This window comes from Neomonachus schauinslandi, chromosome 3, assembly GCF_002201575.2.
Source record: "Neomonachus schauinslandi chromosome 3, ASM220157v2, whole genome shotgun sequence".
Classification (NCBI taxonomy): Eukaryota; Metazoa; Chordata; class Mammalia; order Carnivora; family Phocidae; genus Neomonachus; species Neomonachus schauinslandi.
In genome coordinates, this window is record NC_058405.1 from 59,155,788 (window position 1) to 59,169,090 (window position 13,303).

The window sequence follows — 13,303 nt, forward strand, 5'->3', positions numbered from 1 at the left end:
AGGGATTGGTGTCCTATGCCATCTGGGGTAGGATCTGACCATGAGTCAAGGCAGCTGACGGCTCTCAGGAGGTGGCTGTGCATGGTTTGGGCTGGTGCTTCCCAAGGTAGGTTCTGTGAAACTCTAGTCTGAAGGATGGGAAGTGCTGTTGACTTGAACATTGGCTCCATGGTCCAACAGGCTTGGGAAATGCTGGGTTCAATGACATTGAACAGGTTTTTCCACTAGAGGATATCTCAGAGCCCTTAATATGATGATGGGAATAGCCAATCCGAAAGACTGATCACAACCATGGAACCCTCTCCACACAAAACATGACGTTGAACTGGTGAGCTATGGACAACAATCACTTTCCAGCACGGGGGTTGGCATCAACTGGGGGCCGGTACTCACAGGGAAAGGACCTGGCTCCTTGCGTGGGGGCACCATCTCCACCACTGTCAAGGCCCTCTGCACTGGCTAGGTCTACTTAGGTTTCAGGGTCAACAGGCAAATGAACTGAGGTTTGAGCCAGATTCTGCCCACCCTCCAGGGATCCTGGAGTGCTAACTAAACAAAAAAGAGCAGGGAACGGTCCAATTAAAAGGTATCCAGGCACCCAGCAGGGAGGCTGGAACCCAGTGGACCCACAGATCTATGGTGTATTGACAGTCCCTTGAAAGACCAAGATCAAACCTCCAGGAGCCCCTCTCCACCAGCCGGAGACCTTGAGGCTCCTAGCAGCATGCCTTGGCTCCGGAGATAGTGGGGCAGCCACAGGGAGGACAAGCCCAGGGGTTCCAATTCAGCTGCTCTGGGTAAAATGCAGGTGTGGACAACTTAAAACTGAAGCTCTCTCCAACTCCCTCCCTGCTGGAGGCTCAGTGACTTCATTGTTCCTGGTTCTCCAGGTCTCTCATGGTGCTGATACCATTCAATCCAGGTGCTGGTGCAAAACCCCTCTTCCCTGAAGCACAAGTAGAATGTTTTCTTGAAACAGAAGGATGGTGGGGCACCTGGGTGGCTCAGTCGGTTGGGCGTCTGCCTTCAGCTCGGGTCATGATCCCGGGGTCCTGGGATCGAGTCCTGCATCAGGCTCCCTGCTGGGCGGGGAGCCTGCTTCTCCCTCTGCCCCTTCCCCCTGCTCATGCTCTTGCTTGCTCTCTCTCTCTCAAATGAATTAAAAAAAAAAAAAAATCTTAAAAAAAAAAAAAAAAGAAACAGAAGGATGGTAAGAATAAGGAATCACAAAAGCATTTACACCACCAAGTAACTGTACCAGGTAACTCCAATCAGGTCTCAGAGGGTCCAACTGACAAAGCATCTGAGCATACTTATTCTCTCTGATGTGCCTGCTCAGAAGCCCCAGGTTTTGGCCAGTCCTGCTCCAGGCCTGAACACCCTGGTGTGTTGATTAGTTGGTTCTGAGATGGTCTTTCCTGTGAGGGCAGTGGCAATGTGGTGTATTTAGGGCCTGGACCCTGGACACACGCAAAGCCAAATAAACACATGAGGTTTTATTTGGATAAGAACAACTTATTGTGTGTGTGTATGTGTTTTTTAAAGATTATTTGAGAGAAAGAGCATAAGCAGGGAGAAGAGCAGAGGGAGAGGGCGAAGCAGACTCCCCGCTGAGCAGGGAGCCCGACGTGGGGCTTGATCCCAGGATTTATTAACCATCCTCACAAATGTATGTGCCAAGTGCCACGATTCTTAGTTTCTGGATAAGGAGAGGAGTTCAGCATTTTTCCCCGAATCCCAACACTGGTGAGCAGCAGAAGTGGGTTCTAACTCAGCACTGCTGGTGGCCAAGCCAGGACAGCCCAGCTTCAGGTGCCACCACGTGCACTCCCTGTGGCCTTGGGTGATCGCTTGTCTTTCTCTGTCAGCTTCTTCTGCTGTAGAAGGAAGATGATAATCGCCATCCGCAGAGTTCAGGGGATCATTGTAAGGATCTGATCATACAATGAACGGAAAAGTGCTTTGAAATGGAATGAGTGCACATGCAGGGCGTTAATAACACCCAGTCCTTTTCCTAGATACCAAACAACCCGGACACCCCAAAGGTATCACTATCTCCAGCTCATGCTTCCCTACGGACTAGGAAAAGGAAAAAGGCCAAGAGGTGCAAGAAGGCGTACATGGTTTCTAAAGTGGAGACCCCTGTACCAGGAGCCTGCAAGCCCATGGGGAGTTAGGGAAGAGACTCCACAAGTGGGAGGCTTTGAACTTAAGCCTTGGAAGAGCCAAGACCTCACCTTTGCCTTCTACCCCCACCCAAACCTCCTAAAGGCTCCGGGCAACTAAAAATACTCTGGCCACCTGCTGCCCAGGAAGGCAGTAAATCACTGGGCCTCGAGCACCAGAATCCAGGCCAGGCCTGGCCTAATGTGGGCCAATAGCAGCTGACAAGGCCCCACAGGTAAGTTCACTTCTTCCCAGCCAGGCAGTTATCAATAGCTTGTCTACTGCTCAGGAGCTGCCGGAGAGCGCCCTGGGGAAGTGGGGATGACGCTGAAGTGTTCTTGGGCCAGAGGTGCCAACTGGGTATGCAGTGATGAGAGAGGAGGTTGTCATGGGAGGAGGGGGGCTCCCAGGGAAAGGGTGTTGGCCATGGGCTTTATGATCTAAAATAAGGTCTCCTCAAAATCCCGGGTCACTCAGCTGCTGTCCTATTACCCTGGGGCCACCAGATGGCACTGTTACAGGGAGCATGAATGTAGTCTGATCTCGGGGCAGGCATTGAATTTATGGAGACAGTTTAAATTGTGGGAGCTCAGGGGAACACCAGTGAGATCCGTTTCTTGCCTCCAGTTTTTTACTAATCCTCCCCCCAGGTACCAAAATCAGTCCGATTCCCAACATGTAATAAGAAAAAAATGCCCCCAATTTTTTACTGTCAATACAGTAGCATGAATCAGAAATGAGAAGCCATCATCAACAAACACATTTGTGGGGAATAAGTACCATGCTATTCTGTAGTGTTGCTCAAATCTGAAAAAGTGGGGACCCCTGAGAGCGTGTCCTCTACTTTGTCACCCCTCCCCCTGGAAAACCACTGCATTATACAAGTTAACTGCTGTCACCTGATCACTTGGTCCAACCAGTGAAAAATACTAACAGGACAATACAAGATACAAAGTCAAATGATGAAATTGAGAGACTACTCAAGTGTAATGAATAGACTCAGAGAATCAGAAAGGTGCTTAGGCTAAATTTTTTAGATCATAAAAAAATGAACAAAATTGAATAACTTTCATAACTTGTAAGCTCCTGGGAATATGTCTAACACTCCTGGAAAAGGAAGAACACTGGGTCCTACCTCACTAAAATGCTGTGTGGCCTTGGGCAGTTAGCTAAGCCCTCTGATCCTCCTTGTGTATAAACTGTACCTCTCCAAGGCCCCTTGACAGTATAAGATTCTAGGACTCAGTGTGGCCTTGAGGCCCCTGGGAGTTGTGATGATGGACACCAAAAATAACACTACAAGGCCACCCAAGGCCACTTAAGTGACACAGACAAGGGCTGTAAGAATTCAGAGTCCTTCCCTCTGACTCTCAGGGGACTGAGGGAAGGCTTCTGGAAGGGAAGGGATTAAACAAGTAGGACATAACACCACAGCATGCTCAGCACACTTGATCCCTCCCTTGAAGAGCTGGGAGGTGGCCAATCAAATATTTTAAGATGTCAACTTGATCTGTGTTAACATAAGCATCTACGGAAACTAGTTTCCAAAAATAAATGATAACTGCTACCTCTCCACCTCTGTAAGGGCATGCATTTCTCGAGAATGGGGGCATGTTCTGGAATACTATCCACAGCTGGTTTTACGTGTACATGTAGAACTTCTCCTTCTTGGATAAGTTTAGGGCAAGGGAGAGAGAGGAAGGAAGGGGTGTTAAAGTCCTACTTCAAATGTTAAAGTCTCCCCAAAATGTTAATACATGCACAGACAAGAGCTTGAGAACTAGAAACTAAATTTGTAATAGTGGTTCTTCCTGACCATTCTGGGGATAATTATTTTTTTTCTTTCTGCTTATCTGAATTTTCCATTTTTTGGCAATGCAAATGTATCAATTGTGTAATACACTGTTTATGCAAATACATTCAGGAAGGGTAATGCGTCAAACCATTACAATTACTAACACCTTAATACTAATTAATGGGTGTGATTTGTTTCCTACAATGAAGTGGTGACAGGAAATGGATTTTGTTAGGTCTGGGGTCTGCCAGCGTCCCGCAGTGCTAAGTGGGGGGGGGGGGAAGGGGGGGAAAGGTGTAGAGACTCTAAAAGGGCAATGGGTAATGGGTAGACAAGCCTGGAGGTTAGTTCACATTATGCTTAGGGCTCCCAGGCCCTACCTAGTACCTCGAGGGCATTTAATTACAATTAAGGATAGCAGCAGTTAACCTTTTTCATGCAAGGCTTTGCCCAGTGATTCTCTGTATAAATTATTTATCCTTACATTCAAACTCTAGCTTTCATAACAAACAAGAAAAAGTTTGTGGATTTTAATAATAATTTTAAACTAAAGAAAAACAAAGGATTCTTCCCCAAACTTTTGGCATTTTGTCTTCCATCAAGCCAGTCTCTGACAAAGTGTTATTTTACACTTTCATACTGCAATCTGTAGACTTTTCCTGGAGCCGGGGTGCTAGTACTCCAGGAGCTGTAGAACTGACATAATTAAATACAAGGAAACTATCATTTAGACCAGGAATTGGGATTGGTTATGCTGATTCTTTGCCTCAACGTTATCTGGAAAGGAAGAATTTGCAAAGGAAATTTACAGTGCAAACAATACTGGGGAGGGACGGACTGTTTGCAGGAATCTAGTTACCTATAATATAAGCCACTAGTAATCTACTGCAAATCATTTTATATATTCATCAAAGTAGGCCTTCTATGGTTGGCTCCCAGTAGGCAAATGTGAAGGGATTGGGGAGGAGACAGGGGGTATTAAAGTAAGTGATCCCTAAGGCCCCAAGCAAAATTTAGACTTTTAAAATAAATTTTGAACTATCAGACTCCAAGTAGCTAGAGATACTGAGGCTTGAAGGAGCAACATTGAAGGTAGTGACTTATTTAATTGAATCTGAGATACCATCAAATATAAGATGCATCATACTTTGAAAGAGAAAGAAAAAGCACTACCAACTAACTACGGCACAGCAACTGTAAAACGCTTTCTAATTTTTTTTAAATATTAAAATATTGGTGACTAACATAATAAAAAAATAAAAATTAAATTAAAATTAAAAATATTAAAATATGGAAAAATAAATCTATCTTAGGATCAATGAAATAGAGTATTGTACACCTTGTCCCCAACTCTCTCTGATGGGGAGGAGGGCTTCTATCTACCCTGATCTGTTAGACTTCCACACCGGGACACCAATGTCTCCCCAACTCCCTTAATTGTGAAAACATTTTGATCTGTCCTTCTTTGGCAGCAGCACGTATCTGTACTCCAAGTTCCTGTCAACGTCTATAATCCCCGTTTCTCTCCCATTCAACACTCAGCAAAAATTCTGTTGAGAGACATCATGTTTTCAGGACTGCCTGCAGGATCGGCAGCCCATCCATTTTTCTCTACTCTGTTTACCCTTGGATTGAGCTAGTTCAGCAGAGAGCAAAGTACCGGAAACAATTAGGTAATCCCTCATGGAAAGGCTTTTAGACTCTCCCCCTGGCATCCTGCCTTCAGCGCACATTGGGGACACCGTTAGAAATAGCCAGTTATCCCGGACCTGCAGTCAAGGACACAGTGTTCTCTTCATGGGGGCCCACTGGAGACAGTTTCCAGGTCTTCATTTAAAAATCCAGGGATTTTTAAAAATAAACTTTTAAAATTGATGTAGAACACATATAGAGAGAAGCATACCATTCATAAGCGTACAGCTGAATTATCACAAATTATGACTACCACGCAAATGAAAAAAATAGATTACCAGCATCTCAGAAGTCCTCTCATGACTTCTCCCCATCACTACATCCAATCGTCTTCCCCAAAGGCAACCTTTACCCTGTTTTTTTTTTTTTTTTTTTTTAAGATTTTATTTATTTGTTTGACAGAGAGAGACACAGCGAGAGAGGGAACGCAAGCAGGGGGAGTGGGAGAGGGAGAAGCAGGCTTCCCGCGGAGCAGGGAGCCCGATGCGGGGCTCGATCCCAGGACCCTGGGATCATGACCTGAGCCGAAGGCAGACGCTTAACTACTGAGCCACACAGGCGCCCCTTTTACCCTGTTTTCTTTTCTTTTTTTTTTTTTTTAAAGATTTTATTTATTTATTTGAGAGAGAGAATGAGAGACAGAGAGCATGAGAGGGAAGAGGATCAGAGGGAGAAGCAGACTCCCCGCTGAGCAGGGAGCCCGATGCGGGGCTCGATCCCAGGACCCTGGGATCATGACCTGAGCCGAAGGCAGTCGCTTAACCAACTGAGCCACCCAGGCGCCCCTACCCTGTTTTCTAACACCACAGTTTGACCTGTTTTGGGACCTTCTATAAACAAGATCCTACAATATATATTCTTTTAGTCTGGTTTCTTCCATTTATCATTATGTCTGGAAAATTCATCCATGTTGTTATGAGTAACCTAGTTGTTAATTTTCATTGTATAGTAGTCCATTGTATGTCTGTATTACAATATATTCATTTAGGTTGTTTCCAGTTTGGGATTATTAAGTGTATAATGCTGTTATTCTGGTGCACAAAGCAAGCATTTCTGTAAGGTATACACCTAAAAGAGAGAGAGAGAGAGATTGAGAGAGAGAGTGAGCATGAACAGGGGGAGGGGCAAGAGGAGAGGGAGGGAGAGAATCCCGAGCAGACTCCCCATTGAGCCTGGAGCCCAATGCTGGGCTCAATCCCAGGACCCTGAGATCATGACCTGAGTGGAAATCAAGAGTCAGAAGCTTAACTGACTGAGCCGCCCAGGCGCCCCCAACTCTGTTCTTCTATAAGGTTGTCCTAGCTTTCCTATCCCTTTGCATTTCATTCCCCAAAACACTTAGAATCAACTTATTATCATTTTTTAAAAAATCTGCTGGGATTTTGACTGGGATTACACTGAATCTATGTATCAGTTTGGGGAGAACTGACTTCTTTACAATATTGAGTCTTCTAAGATATGAACATGGCCTATCTTTCCACTTATTTGGATCTTACATAACTTCTCTCAATAATATTTTATAGTTTATTTTCTTGTATATCTTTCAGTTTTTCTAAATATTAGAATAGGTTTTAAACATTTATTGACAACTGGTTTTCTTTTCTTTTTTTTTTTTTAAAGATTTTATTTGTTTTTTGACAGAGAGAGAGACAGCGAGAGAGGGAACACAAGCAGGGGGAGTGGGAGGGGGAGAAGCAGGCTTCCCGCCGAGCAAGGAGCCCGATGCGGGGCTCGATCCCAGGACCCTGGGATCATGACCTGAACTGAAGGCAGACGCTTAACGACTGAGCCACCCAGGCGCCCCACAACTGGTTTTCTTTTAATTTCATGGATACTGTATTGCATTGCTCAGCGCTTCCCTAACCGATGTTCCATGAAATACCATCTCACTTTTTAAAGTAGTCTGGTAGATATGCTGGGAAAAAGCGGGGTTAAACAAGTTAACCAAGGGGGCACCTGGGTGGCTCAGATGGTTAAGCGTCTGCCTTTGGCTCAGGTCATGATCTCAGGGTCCTGGGATCGAGTCTCACGTCAGGCTCCCCCTGCTCTGTGGGGAGCCTGCTTCTCCCTCTCCCTCTGCACCTACTCCTGCTTGTGCTCTCTTTCTCTCAAATGAATAAATAAAAAAAATCTTAAAAAAAAACAACACAAGTTAATCAAGTTTCTTTATTGCAGGACTTCTAAAGCCTTTAATGTGATAATATAAGATTCCTCACACTCGTCTGGCTATACTTATTCAATATTCAACAAATATCATTGTCAAGATACAGTGCAGAGAACAGAAATCACTTTAGGAGATTTGAGGAGGATTTAGCCCAGGGAATTAGGTACTTACAAAATTCACTGGGAGGCTGCAAGAGCAGATCGTTGGCTAAGCTTCTAGGGATGACTCCCAGATGCCCACAGAAAGAACCCTCCCCCGAGGGAGGCAGTACCAAAGGGGTCACGACTGGAGCTGCTCAGCCCACACACACTTTATTCTTTTTTTTTTTAATTTTTTATTGTTATGTTAATCCCCATACATTACATCATTAGTTTTAGATGTAGTGTTCCATGATTCATTGTTTGTGCATAACACCCAGTGCTCCATGCAGAATGTGCCCTCCTCAATACCCACCACCAGGCTAACCCATCCTCCCACCCCCCTCCCCTCTAGAACCCTCAGTTTGTTTTTCAGAGTCCATCGTCTCTCATGGTTCGTCTACCCCTCCGATTTCCCCCGCTTCATTCTTCCCCTCCCGCTACCTTCTTCTTCTTTTTTTTTCCCTTAACATATATTGCATTATTTGTTTCAGAGGTACAGATCTGAGATTCAACAGTCTTGCACAATTCACAGCGCTTACCAGAGCACATACCCTCCCCAGTGTCTATCACCCAGTCACCCCATCCTTCCCACCCCACCCCCCACTCCAGCAACCCTCAGTTTGTTTCCTGAGATTAAGAATTCCTCATATCAGTGAGGTCATATGATACATGTCTTTCTCTGTTTGACTTATTTCGCTCAGCATAATACCCTCCAGTTCCATCCACGTCGTTGCAAATGGCAAGATCTCATTCCTTTCGATGGCTGCATAATGTTCCATTGTATAATATACCACATCTTCTTTATCCATTCATCTGTCGATGGACATCTTGGCTCTTTCCAAAGTTTGGCTATTGTGGACATTGCTGCTATAAACATCGGGGTGCACTTACCCTTTCGGATCCCTACTTTTGTATCTTTGGGGTAAATACCCAGTAGCCACACACACTTTATTCTCGTGCCCCAACCCCAACTGCCTCTCAGTACCTGGGAAATAGAACACAAATGCCAAAACCCCTCACATGTCACCACAAAACAGCAATAATGATAATAATGATCATAAATAAATAAATAAAATAAAAAGAAAAAAAAGGAGGAAGAGTTGAAATGATTTCCACGCTTTTACCCTCTGGATCTCTCAGAAGCATTTCTGAAAGGTGAAACCAATTTTGCATCCAGGACCACAGCCTACATCCTCTGCAGGATAAGAAGACAACTAGAAGGAGGGGACGATGCAGACCGAGCTCGCTGAGCTACAGGATCCACCGCAACTCACCACGTGCCTGGCCTATGTGCCAGACACTTTTCTAGGCAGAGGATACACCTGTGAGCTCAGACTTTAGTAAGAAAGGCATGTGCTGAACAAGTTTATGTAAGTGCCTGCCCCCCTACCTCTGACAGACCTGATACAATTGCTTCCCCAAAACTGGTGTTTTATGAGACACAACGTGGTCATGCTTCCCTCCTGGTATTGGAGGTAAGTGCCAAATCCGTGCGCTTCACTTCTACCCACTACATACGACATTATGGCATGCATTAACTTTATGGTCATCTTATTATTTCCCACTCTTATTTTCCCTGGGTTCCTATTTCCCAATTTACTTTTTTGTCATATTGTGCAATGTATTTCTGTAAGGCACCTCAATCTTCCTCCTTGAAACAGGACAGATACAAATCAATCACCTGACTGTGAATCCCCCGAGCTCACCTGTGAGGAGTTAGCCCACTCACAGGGTTCTCCTACTAGCATTTTTGCTGGCTTCACAACTTGGACAAAATACAAATGTAAAACAGGAGCATTCATTTCATTTCTGCCTTCACTTTGGTAACCAAAAGACAAGTGAGAGGATTAAAAGTTGAGGCAACAATACTTTCTTGGAATAAAAAATTAATAGGCTCTACAGTATTTTATGATCATTGGCTTTATTAATGCAGAACAATTAATGCTAGCCATAAAACCGTATAATCAAATGGGTTATTATTACAAGTTAAAATTTATTCTCTGTTCCCCATATTGTAATTTAATTGAAAAAAAAAAAAACATGATTAACAAAAACTCGCCACCATACAATCAATTTGAAATAGGCTGTTTAGGAACAACAGTAGGAAAAGAAAGTGTACACAGGAATGCATTACATTTTGACCAACCAAAAAGGTTTGACCCATTCTGGCTTATAAAGCAAGATACCAGTGTTTGTGATTTTGAAAATTCACTTAAACTTTTTCCCTGCACTGGTTCCTTTGTAATACATTTTCTTGAGTTCTACCCATGACTGCCACAGTAACAGCCCTGGCATCAGAACCCACACACTATTGAAAAATACCAGATAGACCCCAAAGTAGAGCCAGTTGTCGGTGTTGAGGTTGGGGCTTCCCATAAGCCAGTCTGGGAAGAAGGTCATCCACCCGCCATACAATTCACACACGCACAGGGTAATCTGTATGAAATGCCTGTTAGAGAGAAAGAAACAAGGGCTCAGCGCAGCTGGGCACCCGGAATCCTGACATCTTGTCTTAGATGTCAGCATTAGCACAGTCTTCCACAGCAGAAGACCTCTCTGAAGTCAGACCTCAGGTTTTGCACAGCGCTCCTTTGATGGGGCAAGTCAATCTGATTAGTGGAAGACCCATACATCCTCTGGAGAAGCAATACTGCCCTTTCTAGAGGATTATTCTCAGTTAAATAAGGTCTCCCAGGTATCCTGTTCTATTCTTAGGACGATTTACTGAGGTCACACCTCGCCCAGCAAAAGAGACTGAGATGCGAATCTTGCTACGAGCCACAATATTATCTTAACCGAAAAGGGGATAGTAAGAACAGTCCCTCCCTTGAAGAATACAGTGGGCAGTGAGTCTACAACGACGGTCATGGAGCCAAAGTTATATCAAGATACCAAGAAGAAATTTAATTTTTCCTGCTATCTAAGTAAAATTGAGTGGGGAAAGGTGGATTAAATGGCCTTGGAGGTTCCATTCAAACCTGAAATTTTGTGATTAAAGTTTTAAAAATGACTCTTCCATTCAAGATGCTAGAAAATGGAATGCAATTGTGCCTACTTGACATTGTTTTTGGGAATCATCCCCAGGATAGCATTCTATTTGCCCCAGGTCACTGTGTCTGAACAAAGGAGAGGAAGGGAAAGGGTAGGAGGGAGGGCCGAGAGTTCCAAGTCTCAGAGTCTGACTGACGCCAGGCGGTTAATCTTCCATCGCCTCCCCCCTCTCCTCTCCCCTCTCTTCTGCCTTCCTCACATCCTCCATAACCTGCTTCTGGAAAGATTTATCTTGCATGTCTAACTCCAAATTACATAAGAGAATTTACTTGGTGTAAGGTGGAACACAAGTTTTCTAGAGTGATTTGGGTGGGGCGGGGGAGGAAGGATGGAAATATGACCCTTGTATTCTCCAAAATATTGGTGAAAAATCATCCAATGCAGTTCACACTTTCTTGCCTATGCAGTGACTAGGTAGTTCCTAAAACCATATTTCTCATAGTTTTTATTTTGAACGATCTGAAATTATCCTGGTGGCACCATGATTCTTCCCTAACAGAACAATTTTCATTTCTACTCTACTCTTCATCTAACAAATAAATGTGGTCATAATCTACTCCAAACACCACACGGGCGTTGGGACAGCTCATGTGTGTCCTCTCTTCAGCAGGCCAGGAGGCGGGCACTTACCGATAATACTTCTCTTTGACTATGGCATAAATGAGGACTAATGCCAGAGACCCATCCAGGACAACAGTCAGAATTTCCAAAGACACAATGGTTGGGTCAAAATAAAGCCATCTTGCATCAGCTTTGCCATATTCTTTCCCTACAAGTGAAATACATTTTGTTACTCATCTGGCAACCATTTTTATGACAGTCAGTGGAAATGACCTTTTTTTTTTCCCCTAAGGAGGAGATAAAAAGAAGAACTGCCCCCCCCCCCCCTTCTTCACAATGCCTCGTGGAACACAGGAGGACTGAAGCTAAAACCCATTTGCTACGTGACACGAGTAATAATAACAACGTCACGTGACATTTGTAAAAGGATTTTGGTTCCCAAAGCACTTTCACACATGCATCCTCTTGGCCCCCGCCCTTTTCACTGTAAGCAGAATTCTCACTGTAAGCAGAATTCTAAATTAATTCAGCACGGTCAGATTTTGCAAAGACGATCCTTAATAATTATCTTGGTAAACGCGTTACAATTCCTTACTTTAAAATTGCTACGTAAAGTCTGTAGGTATAATCTAGACGTGGGGAAATTTTTATTAAGGAAACGTTTATTTTAAAAAGTGTTTATTAATAATTGAAGAGAAATTGAGTGCCGAGGGGACGGTGGGGGGCATGGTAATGACACAGCCTGGCCTACAGAAGGGGTCCCGGATGGACACGGGCGGGGGCGGGGCATTTCAGTGCAAACAGGAGTCACTAAGAACAGCCACCACAGAAGCCTCTGCTGTGGTCACCAGGGAGTGGGCGTGCCCTAAGAAATCCTTCCAGACCCTATTATCAGGATGGTTTCTTCTAGAAAGAATGAAGTGAGAAAGTCATTTTAGAGCTGGACTGAGAGTCATGCACTGGGAGAATCCTCCCTCCCTCCCTCCCTTCCTTCCTTCGTCCTCTTTTTTCCTCTCTCCCTCGTCTCTCCTCTCTCTTTTAATTTATGAAAGTAATACATGCTGCTCGTAAGATCTCAAATGATCAGAGTGAAAAAATGAAAGTCCCACCTCTTCTCGCTTTGATACTGTTCTCACATTACTTAGAAAAGGCATGAATGATCAAATATCAGCTACATTATCTGATTGGTCGGAGCAGCAGAACAAAGCTCTAGTCTCTATTAATGGCCCAAGTTAGGATCCCTCGGGGCCAGGGACAAAGGGTTCTAATGAAGGCTGTCCTGGCAGAAAGAAAGGCCAATAAACAGGATTAGCCATTTAATGAGATAACACACAGACACATGCTGAGCAGAGACTCTGAGAGGCCAGACACTACGGACGGGCCAGGCAGAGCTGCGCTGTCGGTCCCGAGTCAACGGCCAGCCAGGAGCTAACCGGAAAACAACATAATAGTGAAAGTAAGCTTTTCCTCTAAATCTAAACATATATACGGGGGCGCCTGGGTGGCTCAGTCAGTTAAGCCTCTGCCTTCGGCTCAGGTCATGATCCCGGAGTCCTGGGATAGAGCCCCGCATCGGGCTCCCTGCTCCGCGGGCCCTCTCCCTCGGCCCCTCACCCAGCTCGTGCTCTCTCTCTCTCTCAAATAAATAAAATCTTAAAAAAAAAATAAACATATATACATCTGAAATGTTCCCTCTAGTGCACCCAAAATCTAAGGAATTATCACTAATGTAAA

The 13,303-nt window shown here is 44.5% G+C and overlaps 1 protein-coding gene across 1 annotated transcript in view; it reads right to left on the reverse strand.

The window, feature by feature from the left end:
• Positions 1-9,906: 9,906 nt before the first annotated feature.
• EBPL (EBP like) overlaps positions 9,907-13,303 on the reverse strand; it is a 30,475-nt gene continuing 27,078 nt past the window's right edge. Inside the window, exons 3-4 of the mRNA XM_021689449.1 lie at positions 11,639-11,777; positions 9,907-10,406 (exon numbers count right to left, since the gene is read on the reverse strand). Coding sequence (XP_021545124.1) covers positions 10,166-10,406; positions 11,639-11,777 — 380 coding nt within the window. The 3' untranslated portion in view covers positions 9,907-10,165. The remainder of the gene's footprint in view (positions 10,407-11,638; positions 11,778-13,303) is intronic.